The sequence below is a fragment of the Ranitomeya imitator genome, chromosome 2 (genome assembly GCF_032444005.1).
Source record: "Ranitomeya imitator isolate aRanImi1 chromosome 2, aRanImi1.pri, whole genome shotgun sequence".
In the NCBI taxonomy this organism is placed as follows: domain Eukaryota; kingdom Metazoa; phylum Chordata; class Amphibia; order Anura; family Dendrobatidae; genus Ranitomeya; species Ranitomeya imitator.
The window spans coordinates 688,099,045-688,117,483 of record NC_091283.1 but is presented as its reverse complement, the minus strand read 5'-3'; the positions used below and the strand labels follow the sequence as shown (position 1 = coordinate 688,117,483).

Sequence of the window (18,439 nt, the reverse complement as noted above, 5' to 3'; positions counted from 1 at the left end):
TGGAAATCCATTGTTGCAATGCAGAACTTGAGCTAAGAATGACTGAATAAGGTCTGTTCACATATGTCTGGTAGTAATATTTTAAAATGCTAGCAATGACATATAATTGTCTATGGCTTATTTAACATGTTATTTTTTGTGGATGATGGTCCATAATTAAAAAAGATGGAGAAATGTCATATTTGCCCAGTCTAAAAAAAGGGACCATGAAAAACAATGGACAGCACAAGGATGCCATATATATTGCATTGGCCTGCTTTCCATTTAAATAATTTTAAAGCACCACTCCAGCATTTTTTTTAATTTACTACTGGAGTGATGTCAACAATGTAAGTTCCCTGCCCATCGTATTATACTCTTTTTCTGCTGTCTTCTGTTACTCTCCAGTCGTCTTTAGCAGTTTATGACCTGCCGGATCACTCTAGTGTTTGCTGGGCGATCGGCCAGTCACAACTCAATGTGAGTATATGAAAGCCAAAATGGGGCCAGAACAAGACTCTCATAGACTTACATTGAGTGCTAGTAACTGTTACCTATGACTTCCAGTCAGTCAGACGTTGCAGTCAGAAGATGGGGAGCAGGACCAGAGCAGTGTCGGGAATAACTGAAGATGGCAGATAGTAAGTATAATACTAAGGGCAGGGAACTAACATTAGCACCACTGTAGCACTGGAAGAACAAAAAGTCTGGAGTGGTGCAGTGCCAGGAAGAACTGAAGATGGCAGATAGTAAGTATAATACTAAGGGCAGGGAACTAACATTAGCACCACTGTAGCACTGAAAGAAAAAAAAAGTCTGGAGTGGTGCAGTGCCAGGAAGAACTGAAGATGGCAGATAGTAAGTATAATACTAAGGGGCCAGGGCAGGGAACTAACATTAGCACCACTCTAGCACTGAAAGAAAAAAAAAGTCTGGAATGGTGCTTTCAGAAAACCTTAGTTTATTTAATCACTGATCTTGCCAGTATATGTTTTGATGCCTTTATTGCTGTGCCGCTTATTAGAACCATAGTGTATACAGGATGGCAGATTGTCCCCTCATTAATATGCATATGTTATTATATATTATTATCTCTTTGCATTTTTGTTTTTCATGCTACTTTCACATTCTTGCCAGCTAAAAATGTTAAGGAATTTCAGCTTTTCAAGTAAATATGCAATAAATCTATGAGACATTAATGAGAAGTTAATACAAAAAAAATCTTTATATTGATAATGTATAAGGCTGCTTTCACACATCAGGTTTTTGGTTTCAGGGACAATCCGGCAATTTCAGGCACAATCCGGATCAGTTTTTTTCTTAAGCCTGATCCGTTTTTTTCCCATAGAGTTGTATTAGCACCGGATTGTGCCTGAAGGACATGCGTTTCATCCGTTTTGTGCCGGATCCGTCCCTTCAGGCTTTTTTGCCGGACACAAAAAACGTCTCCTGCAACGTTTTTTGTGTCCGGCGAAAAAGCTTGAAGGGACGTTTCCGGCAATAAACGCATGGAACGTATGTGTGAATGAACGTTTCCGGCGACCGAATCCGTTCTTTACACATTGAGCATGCCCAGAAGCTTTGTTTCTGGCATGGAATCAATCTCTCTCTCTCTCGGAAGTAAAAAACCATGCGCAGTACAAAGAGCCGGATCCAGCTAAAAAACGGATCCGGTGCATCAGTTTTTTCACAATTTACGCCGGATCCGTTTTTTAGCAAATTTGCCAGATTTAGCCTGAAACCAAAACCTGATGTGTGAAAGCAGCCTTAGGGACTGTGGCCACACATAGTGATGATGGTTTGGCAGAATTGTGGTTGCCTTGTTTGGCCTCATGCTTTGAATGCATGTTGACAAGACTGCAATCACACTCCTCAATATTGAAATTGCAACACCAAGAATGAAACGTAAAAAAATCATGGAAATCACAGGATGGATAGACATGTTAATGACATGCAAATGATGAAAACATGGAAAGAAAAATTTCCAACACTTCTTGATTTATTCACTATCAAGCAAGAGCACCACATGCAGAAATCCCCGCACTTACATGTTTTGGCTGATATCAAAGAGGTTATTAATGAATGTGAGGAAACTTTTGCCTCATTGAATGCATTTGGGCAAATCATCAATATCCGTTGCTGGCAGCTCCTTTTACAGTTGTTAACAATGACCCAGATCTGCCTGATGCGAGACACATCAGGAAACCCTGCAGGCTGTGGTACCATGTTATGGCTTTGTAGCCTGTTGACAGTAGCATTAGCAACATGCCGCCTGGAGTTTTCATGCTGAAAAACACCTCCTGGGACACTTTGAAGAAATGGCTGTAATAATAATAATCTTTATTTTTATATAGTGCTAACATATTCCGCAGCGCTTTACAGTTTGCACACATTATCATCACTGTCCCCGATGGGGCTAACAATCTAAATTCCCTATCAGTATGTCTGAGGAATGTGGGAGGAAACCCACGCAAACACTGAGAGAACATACAAACTTCTTGGCTGTACTACTGGTTCTAGAATTTCAAATGGTTCTGTACTGCAAGTGCAGATGGACATCACATACCAACATTAAAGCATTGTAGAGTGTCTACACAAACCATCACAACATTGGGCTGGGAGCCAGACGTCTAGCTACACGTGACCTCATGACTTTCAAAGGCTATAACAGTGCAGAGCAAAAGACAGCAATGAAGGCTGGAATCCTCTTTAGCAATGAGTCTTGCTTTTGTCTTGAATGCATTGAATACTAAGGATTGGTCTGGAGACAAATGCCAAGAAGAGGCCTTCATGAGCGAACATAACATTGATCCTACTTCCGGGATTATGGAGTGAGGTGACAATGAAGACTAGCGGGGTCCAGCTAATAGCTCAGCATTGGGTAGATTTTGTCTTAGAGCTCCTTGTGCAGCCACCAGGCTGCATATTGCTTTTGCTACTGTGAGCAGTCTTCGGGGGCCTAAATATATATTTCTATGTCTGATGCTCATATTTGATACTGAATAAATTGAGATGTATTGAAAATGATGTTTCCATTTTTCATCATTTGCATTTTAGTAGCATGTCTCCATCGTGTGATTTCCACAATTCCATGACTTTTCCTTTAGCGTTACAATTTCAATGGTGAGGAGTGTATATGGAAATATTAGGTTGTGTTTCTATAATAGACAGTTACCATAAATATACTGTATATAAGACTTTATATCTTTTAACTTTATACAGTAGACTTGCATATTACATATTCCTCATATGCAATGCCATAGATTGTATATGAGATGACATTGCAATTTGTTTTACTGGTTTCACAACTGTCGTCCCTCTGCTTTACTCTCTTCCTTCTTTGTGTGTGTACCCTTTCACCTGCTCACTCACTGAGCTGCCTTATTACCTCACCCTCTTTCTGTCTTTTCTCTTTGACCCTCTCCTGCCTTGTACCCTTCTAACACTTACCCCTTCAGCTAAGCCTGGCAAACTGCTACCTTTGATTTCATTCAGTCAGGAAAAAAACAGTGGAACTCACATACCAATAATTACAGAGTTGGGTAAGAAGAAGCGTCTCTTCTTTCTTTACCATGTTGTGGCTGTCGATATTTTATGGCTGCCCCCTTTAGAGGCGCAACCAGGAAACTGAGCTTACAATTAAAATATATATATATAAAAAAAAAAAATAATCAAAATTTTGCTCTGAGCTCAAATGCTGCAATTGCTAAATTGGTTCTGCCCTTAGATATGTTAGTGGCTAGAGTCATTTGAACTCTCCCTGTAGTTTTTTATCTTTTGCTTTTCTCTGTAGTAATATAATCATCTCCTTAAAAAAGAAAGACTGTTTTTATTGAGAAAATTCTCTAATTGTTTTATTGGCTCTTTCTCCCAGGCTTTTCCCCACAAGGTTTTCTATATATTGTGTGTGAAGGTTATGTGATCCTTCCACGTAGATTGTATCAAGTCATCCAACAAGATGCACAACTCTGACCATGTGAGGAAAGTCCGTGGCCTGAAAGAAGTCTTTTGAGAGGGAATCCTTTTCATGGTTGCCGACTTGTCTTTTTTGTTTTTTTCTGGACAAGTTATCCAAAAATAAAAGCACATTTTTTTTACAGACAATTTGGAAAACTATAATGGGAAATGTTATGCACACATTACCAACATGTACTGTGAGCTGTAAAATGATAATTACATTCCCAATGATCTGCTCAAGTGCCACCATCCTCTAAGAAAAAAATCAAGGAGACCTCTTTTTTCTAATAGACACTGGAAAAAATACATAAAATTCAGAAACTGTCCAGGAGGGTCTGAACGGTTGGCAACTCTGGTTCATCTGATAGTATCTGGTACCCTAAGGAGATAGATATAACAGATTTATCTTCTGCTGTTGGTCTGGTTGCACCCCTGATCTGCATATAACTGACTGTATTTATAAATATTTTTTGTGATCTTTTGTTTTATTTCACATCAAGTGTTTTCAAAACTTATTTTTTCTTTTGGCTGTCAATGAAACATTGCCTTTCCATCATTATCATGCAGTTCTTTGGTCCTGGTTGCTTCTGTTCTGTGCTTGTGCGTGGCTCTAGTTTTTAAGTTAACTGGTTTGCATTTCTGTAACGATTTTCTGTTCATGGCTCTCATGCCAACATCAGTATGGCTTTGATCACAATAACCTCTGATACAGAATGTTTTCTTATAACAGAGCTGATACCTTGCTGCCCCTAGCTTCTGTTTGTCTGTCTGTATGATTGGCTGTTCAGACAAGGGAGACATTATTCAAAAGGAAAAAACTCAAGATTCCATATGCCTCGCAGCTTTTTTCCTAGTGTTTGTTTCTCATTTCTGACTTCTCTAGTGTGATCAAGCTCTTGGGTTATTGAAGAGCAGATAGCCAGCATTTCTTGGGGCAGTGGAAGGTTCTGAGACATGTGCAGCAGGAAGAAACGTGCTGAAGCAGAGCGGGATAAATCTACGATGTGCATCTACCTGCTACACGCTTCATCTATGCATGTTTACATACATACATTAACCTTGAGGATAGTTCATACATTGTTGGCAATCAAATTTTATTGACCTCCTATAATGGTGCAATGCTATGAGTTGCTTGAGACATAGGAACTGCGCCTCAGTATTTCAATAGCTTATATATGTAAGATAGATGTGATAGATTATGTGCGATGGATTCATGGATGCATAGAAAAATGTATAGATAGAGAGATGGATATTAGATAGATACTTTAGACAGATGGATAGTTAGATGGATAGAGAGATGGATCGAGAAATGGATAGAGAGATGGACAGATAGAGACATGGATAGAGAGATGGATATGGGATACTTAGAAAGATGGGTGGATAGAGAGATGGATAGAGAGATAGAGAGGTGGATATTAGATAGAACCTGTAGATAGATGGATAGTTACATTAGATGGATTGAGAGATGAATAGATATGGGATAGCAGTCAAAAAACGGAAAGCAGCACTCCAAAAATTGTTTCAAATAAGGTGAAATCTATTGGGTTCACATGGCGTGGCGACATTTCGGCTCCAAGTCTTTTTCAAGCTTGGAGATGAAACTTCGCCACGCCATGTGGACCCAATAAAGTCCACCTTATTTGAAACAATTTTTGGAGTGCTGCTTTCCGTTTTTTGACTGCTATATATTGGCAAGTATGGATTGATTGCTGGGAGACTGTGCACCCATCCAATATTAGTGCTGTTCAATTTTTTCTAACTAGATATGGGATAGATAGATAGATAGATAGATAGATAGATAGATAGATAGATAGATAGATAGATAGATAAAAAGATATACAGGTCCTTCTCAAAAAATTAGCATATAGTGTTAAATTTCATTATTTACCATAATGTAATGATTACAATTAAACTTTCATATATTATAGATTCATTATCCACCAACTGAAATTTGTCAGGTCTTTTATTGTTTTAATACTGATGATTTTGGCATACAACTCCTGATAACCCAAAAAACCTGTCTCAATAAATTAGCATATTTAACCCATCCAATCAAATAAAAGTGTTTTTTAATAACAAACAAAAAAACCATCAAATAATAATGTTCAGTTATGCACTCAATACTTGGTCGGGAATCCTTTGGCAGAAATGACTGCTTCAATGCGGCGTGGCATGGAGGCAATCAGCCTGTGACACTGCTGAGATGTTATGGAGGCCCAGGATGCTTCAATAGCGGCCTTAAGCTCATCCAGAGTGTTGGGTCTTGCGTCTCTCAACTTTCTCTTCACAATATCCCACAGATTCTCTATGGGGTTCAGGTCAGGAGAGTTGGCAGGCCAATTGAGCACAGTAATACCATGGTCAGTAAACCATTTACCAGTGGTTTTGGCACTGTGAGCAGGTGCCAGGTCGTGCTGAAAAATGAAATCTTCATCTCCATAAAGCATTTCAGCCGATGGAAGCATGAAGTGCTCCAAAATCTCCTGATAGCTAGCTGCATTGACCCTGCCCTTGATGAAACACAGTGGACCAACACCAGCAGCTGACATGGCACCCCACACCATCACTGACTGTGGGTACTTGACACTGGACTTCAGGCATTTTGGCATTTCCTTCTCCCCAGTCTTCCTCCAGACTCTGGCACCTTGATTTCCGAATGACATGCAAAATTTGCTTTCATCAGAAAAAAGTACTTGGGACCACTTAGCAACAGTCCAGTGCTGCTTCTCTGTAGCCCAGGTCAGGCGCCTCTGCCGCTGTTTATGGTTCAAAAGTGGCTTTACCTGGGGAATGCGGCACCTGTAGCCCATTTCCTGCACACGCCTGTGCACGGTGGCTCTGGATGTTTCCACACCAGACTCAGTCCACTGCTTCCTCAGGTTCCCCAAGGTCTGGAATCGGTCCTTCTCCACAATCTTCCTCAGGGTCTGGTCTCCTCTTCTCGTTGTACAGCGTTTTCTGCCACATTGTTTCCTTCCAACAGACTTACCATTGAGGTGCCTTGATACAGCACTCTAGGAACAGCCTATTTGTTGAGAAATTTCTTTCTGGGTCTTACCCTCTTGCTTGAGGGTGTCAATGATGGCCTTCTTGACATCTGTCAGGTCGCTAGTCTTACCCATGATGGGGGTTTTGAGTAATGAACCAGGCAGGGAGTTTATAAAAGCCTCAGGTATCTTTTGCATGTGTTTAGAGTTAATTAGTTGATTCAGAAGATTAGGGTAATAGGTCGTTTAGAGAACCTTTTCTTGATATGCTAATTTATTGAGACAGGTTTTTTGGGTTATCAGGAGTTGTATGCCAAAATCATCAGTATTAAAACAGTAAAAGACCTGACAAATTTCAGTTGGTGGATAATGAATCTATAATATATGAAAGTTTAATTGTAATCATTACATTATGGTAAATAATGAAATTTAACACTATATGCTAATTTTTTGAGAAGGACCTGTATATGGGATAGATGGATAGATAGATATCACTGTCGGTTGTAAAAGTACCAGACGCATCAAGCAAGGTCTGCAGCTGAATTAAATTGCTTATTTTTTTCAGACTGAGTTTCTTTGATGTGAATTTCAGTGTATATTCCACACCAAAATCTACATGAAATTTCCCAGAAACCTCCTCACATTGATTTAAATGGGAAACTTACAGTATATCGGTATAGTAACAACATGGATATGAAATTGATGTTGTAGGAAAAGAAAGTTGAGTAGCTCCACTCAATGAGGCTAATCCAAATGTAGAACTGCAGCAAATCAAACTGTGATTCCAATGCAGAATCCTAAAGGACAGCCTGGAATATCTGATGCAGATTCTCTAATCAGCATCTGATCCTTCCCAATGGAAAATATAAGGGTTTTATACCCTTAGATTACATTTAGTTGATGACAAATATAGGAATTTTACAACATAGTTGTTGCGTTGCATTTATATGGGTTAAGAGTAAATCAGCATACTGCTATGTTCTACGGCTTCATAACATGGTCTTTATGGCTTGCAGTGAATGATTCCAATGTTCAGTTCCTGGACCAGGATGATGATGATGACCCAGACACTGAGCTGTACCTAACGCAGCCTTTTGCCTGTGGCACTGCCTTTGCTGTAAGCGTGCTGGATTCTCTCATGAGTGCGGTAAGTATCACTTTTTTTCCCCAAACTTGACACAATTTTTGTGTCATAATATTTTTATAGTGACGATTTGTTAAGTGATGCCAAGTGATGAAATGGATTAACTCTTCTTTGTCATTGAGAAATCATTAAATCTGAAAACACAAGTTTAATTAACTTCTTTTAATTCTGTTGGATCTTTTCCCCTCAAGGTTCATTTTATTACTATTTAGGCAATTTTTTTAAACAGACGAATGACTAGTATATACCTTTGTTATTCTTTGCCAATGTTGAATTAAATAACTACCATCTTACATTGACCCCCCACACCCTTGACAGAAAAGTTACTATACATTTCTCATCTGCAGTCAACCTTTGCCCATTCTGCAAATTCAGTGCGCCGATCTGGGTCATCCTCGTAGAGATGCTGCAGCAGCTGGATTTTGTAAGGGTGCCATTTGTGAGTAGCTAATATACGCCAAAGGGATGTTCGACTGATGCCACATTGGCGCGCTGAATTTGCAGAATAGGCAAAACAAAATTGGAACAGGACCCTCAGTTTAAACAGAACATTATGTTCAGTGGTGAGGCAAACTTTTTGGGCGATGCATTTATATGGATACACCTAAATAACATGGGAATGCTGTCAGTTTTCTTGCGTAGGGTGTCTTGCATTGAAATCTGCTGCAATGACCCGGGTACTACGTTCACCAGACATCAACACAATTTCTATCTGCTCCTCACGTGTTAACCTCTGCGATTTGTCAATGGCTGTAAACAAAGAAAAACTTGTAAATAACTCATGATAGAATAAAGTTACATTAAAACCAAGCACACCATTGTTTTTCTTGTGAAATTCTCAATAAGTTTGATGTGTCACATGACCCTCTTCCCACTGGAAAAAATAAAGTTGGATCCAAAATGGCCAACTTCAAAATGGCTGCCTTGGTCGCCACCCATCTTGAAAAGTTTTCCCCCTCCCATACACTAATGTGCCACAAACAGGAAGTTGATATCACCAGCCATTCCCATTTTATTTAGGTGTATCCATATACATGGCCTACCCTGTATAAAACAATGGTGAAACAGCACATTAAATATAAGTACATTGAGTGCAAGGCCTCCCATGCAAGGAATCCCTTCCTTGCAAAACAGTTTAGAAAGTGGAAAAACAGGCAGCACTCCAATACTTATTAAAAATCAAATGGACTTTAATAGCACTGGTAGCATGGGACGTTACGACTACAATGAGCCTTTCTCGGGCCTTGAAAAAGCTTGAGAAAGGCTCATTGTAGCCGAAACGTCGCCATGACACCAGGGCTAATAATTCGATTTATGATTATCAGCATTTAAGTGCTGCCTGTTTTTTCTATCTATCTATCTATGTATCTATCTATCCATCCATCCATCCATCCATCCATCCATCCATCCATCCATCCATCCATCCATCCATCCATCCATCTATCCCATATCTATCTTTCCATCTATCATGTTCCTCCTCACTGTCTCTATTTTTGAACATCTTTAATACATGACACTCTTTAATTTCTATGCTGCATTTCAGTCTATATGTGTAATGCTGACAGCACACGGATATCACACAGATGTCACATGGATATCACAAATGTACACATGGATGGCACACAGACATAGAACACGGATCTCACCAGTACTGGTGTTCCAGTACCAAAATCACCAGGACGTGTGAAGGGGGATTTTTATAAATTTTAAAAACTGCACGACCGTGGGACAGTGGGGATTTTCTACCATCATATATTTTCAATGCTCCATGGAATACATTTTCATATGGATATTTCTGCTTTTTAAGTTGGCAAATTAATATAAAATACACAGTTGGTTCTCACACTATGACCAGTATGATTAGGTAAAGCAGCCTAATGCAGCCAGTATAATTCCTGGGAAAGACAATATGTAACATTTTTTTACAGTTTTTAATTACTGTTTTTAAAATGCAATTTAAAGCTAATTTAAATAATTTTAGATGGGTAATAATAGCCCATTTCACCTGTGACTTAATGCAGCAGAAAGTCCCTGCTAAGACTAAATCCTTAAATCCAAGTCTGCTGGTTGACAACTTGTACTTGTGCACTTTCTACAGTGCATAGAGACAATTCTAATGAAGCAGTCATCATCATGACACAACATTAATATTTAACACATCCATTGTGGGCTCGGGCGTGCAGTCACTGTCAGGTTGTCAGTGCGGCCAACAATTTGTAAGCTTCCCTTATACCCTAGAGTTTTTTAAAAGGACACGCGACTGTCTACCATTTAGTTGAATGTTTAATTGATACATGTTGCTGTCAGAGCAGCTAAAAGAGAGTTTAACAGCACCCAAGACCTGAGTCCACTGTGAGATAATCAGCTGTGACATTTGCAACACAAAAAGTAGGCTCCAAACCAATGTGTGTCATGTCTAAAAAGGCATTCATGCTTTAACTACACCCAGTAGCCTACAATTACACATCTTGATGCCTTTATTAACTGTTATGCGGAGATATTTTCTGCACCAGGTTATTAAGTGAATGAAGCTCTGCAATAGATTATACAACAAGGACTAGGACTGCACACAGACATGTCTCTGTCCGTAGGTGTTCAGCAGATAGTCAACTTTCCAACTTTCTTTTCATTTAAAGCCTTCCTTGATTTAATAAAATCTTTAATTTTATGCAGAAAGCCTGCTGAAGTACCACGATTACCATCATTTTTGCATACCTTAAATGGTATATTTATCAGTGTGTAATGATGAGCACAAATGTCCTTCACCCTGTGCAAAGATTTCGTTTGTTGCCCTGTCCACTGCCCAAGGGTTGTTTCGATGCCCCTTTTCTGACCCAGGGTAAAGAAACCGCTAGCCTTATTCTATCATAGCCAGATGTCCTGTTATTGATACACAGACAATTGGTTAAGTAAAGGGTGTGCGGTAATGTTTTTGTCACATCAAAACTTTGAAATCTATTGAATAGTATAACTAACAAGTGACAGAGAACAGCAGTAAAGGTAGTGTGCATGTAATCAAGGGACCCACAAAAGGAGAAGACATTCTTTATGACATCTTGGTAAACACTGGATACAATCATATTGCTAACCTGTCTTTTAATTGTTGTTTTTTCCCAGACATACTTCAATGATAACATTTTAACTCTAATCCGAACATTGGTGACTGGAGGAGCAACACCAGAACTAGAAGCACTTATAGCAGAAGAGAATGCATTACGGGGCGGGTATAGCACCCCACAAACTCTAGCTAACAGAGACCGTTGCCGAGTAGCCCAATTGGCTTTATATGATGGCCCATTTGCTGACCTTGGGGTAAGAAAAAATTAATGGTCCTTCCTTTTTTAAATATTTATGGTAATCTTAGTGTTTGTGTGTTATATACAGTTAGATCCAGAAATATTTGGACAGTGACACAAGTTTTGCCATTATAGTTGTTTGCCAAATGTATTCACGATAGATATATAATCAATATGAGTTTAAAGCATGACTATCAGCTTTAATTTTGGTGTGATCACAACCTAGTTGGAGTAAGGCTTTAGGAACTACATTTCTTTACTATGTAGCTGCCTCTTTTGAAAGGGATCAAAAGTAATTGGACAGTTATCTCAAAAGCTCTTTAATGGGCTGCATGGTCTATTCCCTCATTAATTCAAAATGAATTAAGCTCGTACAAGGTCTGGAGAAGATCCCAGATGTGGCATTTGCATTTGGAAGCTGTTGTGGTAAACCCACAACATGCGGTCAAAGGAGCCCTCAATGGAAGAGAAACAGACCATCATTAGGCTGAAAAAAGAAGAAATCCATTAGAGAGATAAAAGAAATCTTATGAGTGTCCAAATTGACACTTTGGCACATTCTGCAAAAAAAAGAGCGCACTTATTTGCTTGGGAAAAATGGCCTGCACCTTCACAAAAGACTACACTGGTGGATGATTGCATAATTCTTTTCATGGTGAAGAAAACCCCCTTCACAAAATCCATTTCTAGGAAGTAGGTATTTCAGTATCTATGCCTACCATAAAGAGAAGACTTCATGAGCGCTAATACAGACAGTTCACGATAAGGTGCAAACCATCAATCAGACTTAAAACTAGAAAGGCCAGATTAGACTTGGTCCAGTTCTGAAAAAGCATTTTTTGGACAGATGAAGACCAACCAGTACCTGAATGAAAGAAGAAAGTATGGAGAAGTCTTGAAATGTCTCATGATCCATAGCACACCACAACATAGCACACCCAGAGGCAGTGTTATGGCATGGGCATGCATGTCTTCCAATGGCCCTGGGTCATTGGTGTTTATTGATGATGTGACTGAACACGGAAGCAGCCGGATGAATTCTGAAGTGTGCAGGGCTATACTTCTTGCTCAGATTTAACCAAATGCAGCCAGTTTGATTAGACAGCACTTTCACAGTACAATGTGACAATAACCCTAAACATACTACAAAAGCAGCCCAGGAGTTTTTAAGGCAGAGAAGTGGAATATTCTGCAATGGCCTAGTCAATCACCAGATCTCAACTCCATCAAGAATGCCTTTCACATGCTTAACTTACCCCCAAGGGTGGTTTGCACATTAATGACTGGGCCAATTTTTACAATTCTGACCACTGTCCCTTTATCTATATACATAATTGTCTAAGGGGTACTTTCATCTTTCTGTCCTCAACTCAATGGAAATCCCACGTCGCTGATTGGTCTCGGCAGCTGCCGGGCACAGTCCGATTAGTCCCTCCTCTACCGTCACAGTGCCTGCCGCCTGCTCCATACTCCCCGCAGTCAGTGTCCCCGGCGCCCACTCCATACTCCCCGCAGTCAGTGTCCCCGGCGCCCGCTCCATACTCCCGGCAGTCAGTGTCCCCGGCGCTCCGCTCCATACCCCCCACAGTCAGTGTCCCCGGCGCCCGCTCCATACTCCCAGCAGTCAGTGTCCCCGTCGAACGCTCCATACTCCCCGCAGTCAGTGCCCGCTCCATAATCCCCTCCAGTCACCGCTCACACAGGGTTAATGTCAGCGGTAACGGACCGGATTATGCCGCGGGTAACGCACTCCGTATCCGCTGCTATTAACCCTGTGTGACCAAGTTTTTATTGATGCTGCCTATGCAGCATCAATAGTAAAAAGATGTAATGTTAACCCCTTACTGGCATCGGACGTACTATACCGTCCGATGCCGGCTCCCCTGCTTTGATGCAGGGCTCCGTGGTGAGCCCGCACCAAAGCCGGGACATGTCAGCTGTTTTGAACAGCTGACATGTGCCCGTAATAGGCGCGGGCAGAATCGCGATCTGCCCGCACCTATTAACTAGTTAAATGCCGCTGTCAAACGCAGACAGCGGCATTTAACTACCGCTTCCGGCCGGGCGGCCGGAAATGACGTCATCGCCGACCCCCGTCACATGATCGGGGGTCGGCGATGCTTGTGAATGGTAACCATAGAGGTCCTTGAGACCTCTATGGTTACTGATTGCCCGTCGCTGTGAGCGCCACCCTGTGGTCGGCGCTCACAGCACACGTGCAATTCTGCTACATAGCAGCGATCAGCAGATCGCTGCTATGTAGCAGAGCCGATCGTGCTATGCCTGCTTCTAGCCTCTCATGGAGGCTATTGAAGCAGGGCAAAAGTTAAAAAAAAAAGTTTAAAAAAATGTGAAAAAAATAAAAAAAACATAAAAGTTTAAATCACCCCCCTTTCGCCCAATCAAAATAAATCAATAAAAAAAAATCAAATCTACGCATATTTGGTATCGCCGCGCTCAGAATCGCCCTATCTATCAATTAAAAAAAAGTATTAACGTGATCGCTAAACAGCGTAGCGGGAAAAAAATTCGAAACGCCAGAATTACGTTTTTTTGGTCGCCGCGACATTGCATTAAAATGCAATAACGGGCGATCAAAAGAACGTATCTGCACCGAAATGCTATCATTAAAAACGTCATCTCGGCACGCAAAAAATAAGCCCTCAACCGACCCCAGATGATGAAAAATGGAGACGCTACGAGTATCGGAAAATGGCGCAACTTTTTTTTTTTTTAAGCAAAGTTTGGAATTTTTTTTCACCACTTACATAAAAAATAACCTAGTCATGTTTGGTGTCTATGAACTCGTAATGACCTGGAGAATCATAATGGCAGGTCAGTTTTAGCATTTAGTGAACCTAGCAAAAAAGCCAAACAAAAAACCAATGGGATTGCACTTTTTTTGCAATTTCACCGCACTTGGAATTTTTTTCCCGTTTTCTAGTACATGACATGCTAAAACCAATGATGTCGTTCAAAAGTACAACTCGTCCCGCAAAAAATAAGCCCTCACATGGCCAAATTGACGGAAAAATAAAAAAGTTATGGCTCTGGGAAGGAGGGGAGCGAAAAACGAACACGGAAAAACGAAAAATCCCCTGGTCATGAAGGGGTTAAAAACAATAAAAAAAAAAACTTGCTATTCTCACCTTACGTCGCCGGACGATGCGCTCGCGCCGGCCGCCATCTTCCGTTCCCAGAGACGCATTGTGAACTTACCTAGAAGACTTAGCGGTCTCGCGAGACCGCTAAGTCATCTGGGTAATTTCACAATGCATCTTGGGAACGGAAGATGGCAGCCGCATCACACAGCTTCGCTGGATCCCAGGGGTGAGTATATAACTATTTTTTATTTTAATTATTTTTTTTACAGGGATATGGTTCACACACTGCTAAATACTGCGTGGGCAGTGTTATATACCTACGTGACTGGGCAATATACTACGTGGCTGGGCAATATACTACGTGGCTGGGCAATATACTACGTGGCTGGGCAATATACTACGTGACTGGGCAATATACTACGTGGCTCTGTGCTGAATACTATGTCGCTGGGCAATATACTACGTCGCTGGGCAATATACTACGTGGCTGGGCAATATACTACGTGGCTGGGCAATATACTACGTGACTGGGCAATATACTACGTGGCTCTGTGCTGAATACTATGTCGCTGGGCAATATACTACGTCGCTGGGCAATATACTACGTCGCTGGGCAATATACTATGTGACTGGGCAATATACTACTTGACTGGGCAATATATTATGTGACTGGGCAATATACTACGTAGCTGGGCAATTGTTATGACCTGGTGGTTAGGAGCACCCGACCTGATAGTTAAACTCATACAGGACGAGCTCTGGGATGTGGGAGCTCTGCTGACCGCAAGCCCTAATCCTATCACACACACTAAAAATAGCCGTGGACCGCTCCTGACGCTCCCTAGGCGCCTCGTCACAGCCTCAGAGCTAGCTAGCCCTAGAGATAGAAAATAAAGCCTACCTTGCCTGAGAAATTCCCCAAAGGAATAGGGGAGCCCCCCACATATAATGATTGTGAGAAAAGATGAAAGTCACAAACGCAGAAATGAAATAGGTTTCAGCAAAGAGAGGCCAGACTTACTAAATAGACAGAGGATAGGAAAGGAATCTTTGCGGTCAGCACAAAAACCTACAAAAGACCACGCAGAGTGAGCAAAAAAGACCTCCGCACCGACTCACGGTGCAGGGGGGGCCACTCTGCATCCCAGAGCTTCCAGCTAGCAAGACAAAATCAGGATAACCAGCTGGACAAAGAAACAATGAGCAAAAATAACAATAAGGAACTTAGCTTCTGCAGGAGAAGACAGGTCACCAGGCAGATCCAGGAGCGAACTGAACCAATGCTAAAACATTGACAGCTGGCATGGAGTAACGATCTGAGTGGAGTTAAATAGAGAAGCCAACCAAAGGATAAACCACGTCACCTGTGTAAGGAACCTCAGAAGCAGCAGCTTCACTCATAGCCACCAGAGGGAGCCCATAGACAGAACTCGCCGAAGTACCATTCACGACCACAGGAGGGAGTTCGACAACAGAATTCACAACAGTACCCCCCCTTGATGAGGGGTCACCAAGCCCTCAACAGAGCCCCCAGGCCGATCAGGATGAGCCAAATGAAAGGCACGAACAAGATCGGCAGCATGAACATCAGAGGCAAAAACCCAGGAATTATCTTCTTGACCATAACCCTTCCACTTGACCAAGTACTGGAGTTTCCATCTCGAAACACGAGAATCCAAAATCTTCTCCACCACATACTCCAACTCCCCCTCGACCAACACCGGGGCAGGAGGATCAACGGAGGGAACCATAGGCGCCACGTATCTCCGCAACAACGACCTATGGAACACATTATGGATGGCAAAAGAAGCTGGAAGGTCCAAATGAAATGACACAGGATTAAGAACCTCAGAAATCTTATATGGTCCAATGAAACGAGGCTTAAACTTAGGAGAGGAAACCTTCATAGGAACGTGACGAGATGACAACCAAACCAAATCCCCAATACGAAGTCGGGGACCAACACAACGCCGGCGGTTAGCGAAACGTTGAGCCTTCTCCTGGGACAATGTCAAATTGTCCACCACATGAGTCCAAATCTGCTGTAACCTGTCCACCACCGCATCCACACCAGGACAGTCCGAAGGCTCAACCTGCCCTGAAGAGAAACGAGGATGGAAACCAGAATTGCAGAAAAAAGGAGAAACTAAAGTAGCCGAGCTGGCCCGATTATTAAGGGTGAACTCAGCCAAAGGCAGGAAGGACACCCAATCATCCTGATCTGCAGAAACAAAGCATCTCAGATATGTCTCCAAAGTCTGATTAGTTCGTTCGGTTTGGCCATTAGTCTGAGGATGGAAAGCCGAAGAAAAAGACAAATCAATGCCCATCTTAGCGCAAAAGGACCGCCAAAACCTCGAAACAAACTGGGAACCTCTGTCCGAGACGATGTTCTCCGGAATGCCATGCAAACGAACCACATGCTGGAAAAACAATGGCACCAAATCAGAGGAGGAAGGCAATTTAGATAAGGGTACCAAATGGACCATCTTAGAGAAGCGATCACAAACCACCCAAATGACCGACATCTTTTGAGAAACAGGGAGATCAGAAATAAAATCCATGGAAATATGCATCCAGGGCCTCTTCGGAATTGGCAAGGGCAAAAGCAACCCACTGGCACGAGAACAGCAGGGCTTAGCCCGAGCACAAATCCCACAGGACTGCACAAAAGAACGCACATCCCGTGACAAGGAAGGCCACCAAAAAGATCTAGCCACCAAATCTCTGGTACCAAAGATTCCAGGATGACCAGCCAATACAGAACAATGAATCTCCGAGATAACTCTACCAGTCCATCTATCAGGGACAAACAGTTTCTCCGTAGGACAACGGTCAGGTCTATCAGCCTGAAACTTTTGCAGCACACGCCGCAAATCAGGGGAAATGGCAGACAAAATTACCCCTTCTTTAAGAATACCCGCCGGCTCCGGAACACCCGGAGAGTCAGGCACAAAACTCCTTGACAGGGCATCAGCCTTCACATTCTTAGATCCCGGAAGGTATGAAACCACAAAATCAAAATGGGAGAAAAAGAGCGACCATCGAGCCTGTCTAGGAATCAACCGTTTGGCAGACTCGAGATAAGTCAAATTCTTGTGATCCGTCAAGACCACCACGCGATGTTTAGATCCTTCAAGCCAATGTCGCCACACCTCGAATGCCCACTTCATGGCCAACAACTCCCGATTGCCCACATCATAATTGCGCTCAGCAGGCGAGAGTTTTCTAGAAAAGAAGGCACAGGGTTTCATCACCGAGCCATCAGAACTTCTTTGCGACAAAACAGCCCCTGCTCCAATTTCAGAAGCATCAACCTCCACCTGAAAAGGGAGCGAAACATCTGGCTGGCACAACACAGGGGCAGAAGCAAAATGACGCTTCAACTCCTGAAAAGCCGCTACAGCTGCAGAGGACCAATTGACCACATCAGCACCTTTCTTGGTCAAATCAGTCAACGGTTTAGCAATACTGGAAAAGTTAGTGATAAAGCAACGATAAAAATTAGCAAAGCCCAGGAACTTCTGCAAGCTCTTCACAGATGTCGGCTGAGTCCAATCGTAAATGGCCTGAACTTTAACAGGGTCCATCTCGATAGTAGAAGGGGAAAAAATGAAACCCAAAAATGAAACCTTCTGAACTCCAAAGAGACACTTTGACCCCTTCACAAACAAGGAATTCGCACGAAGGACCTGGAACACCATTCTGACCTGTTTCACATGAGACTCCAAATCATCCGAAAAGACCAAAATGTCATCCAAATATACAATCATAAATCTATCCAGGTACTCTCGGAAGATGTCATGCATAAAGGACTGAAACACAGATGGAGCATTAGAAAGCCCGAATGGCATAACCAGGTCCTCAAAATGGCCCTCGGGCGTATTAAATGCTGTTTTCCATTCATCACCCTGTTTAATTCGCACAAGATTATACGCCCCTCGAAGATCTATCTTGGTGAACCAACTAGCC

The 18,439-nt window shown here is 41.9% G+C and overlaps 1 protein-coding gene across 8 annotated transcripts in view; it reads left to right on the top strand.

The window, feature by feature from the left end:
- KCNMA1 (potassium calcium-activated channel subfamily M alpha 1) overlaps positions 1 to 18,439 on the top strand; it is a 1,262,580-nt gene that overhangs the window by 1,198,582 nt on the left and 45,559 nt on the right. For 5 of the 8 annotated variants that reach the window (XM_069753065.1, XM_069753069.1, XM_069753064.1 and 2 more), the window contains 3 exons: positions 3,438 to 3,521; positions 7,940 to 8,070; positions 11,185 to 11,379. In XM_069753065.1, coding sequence (XP_069609166.1) covers positions 3,438 to 3,521; positions 7,940 to 8,070; positions 11,185 to 11,379 — 410 coding nt within the window. The remainder of the gene's footprint in view (positions 1 to 3,437; positions 3,522 to 7,939; positions 8,071 to 11,184; positions 11,380 to 18,439) is intronic. The other 3 variants (XM_069753070.1, XM_069753066.1, XM_069753071.1) reach the window with 1 other exon arrangement.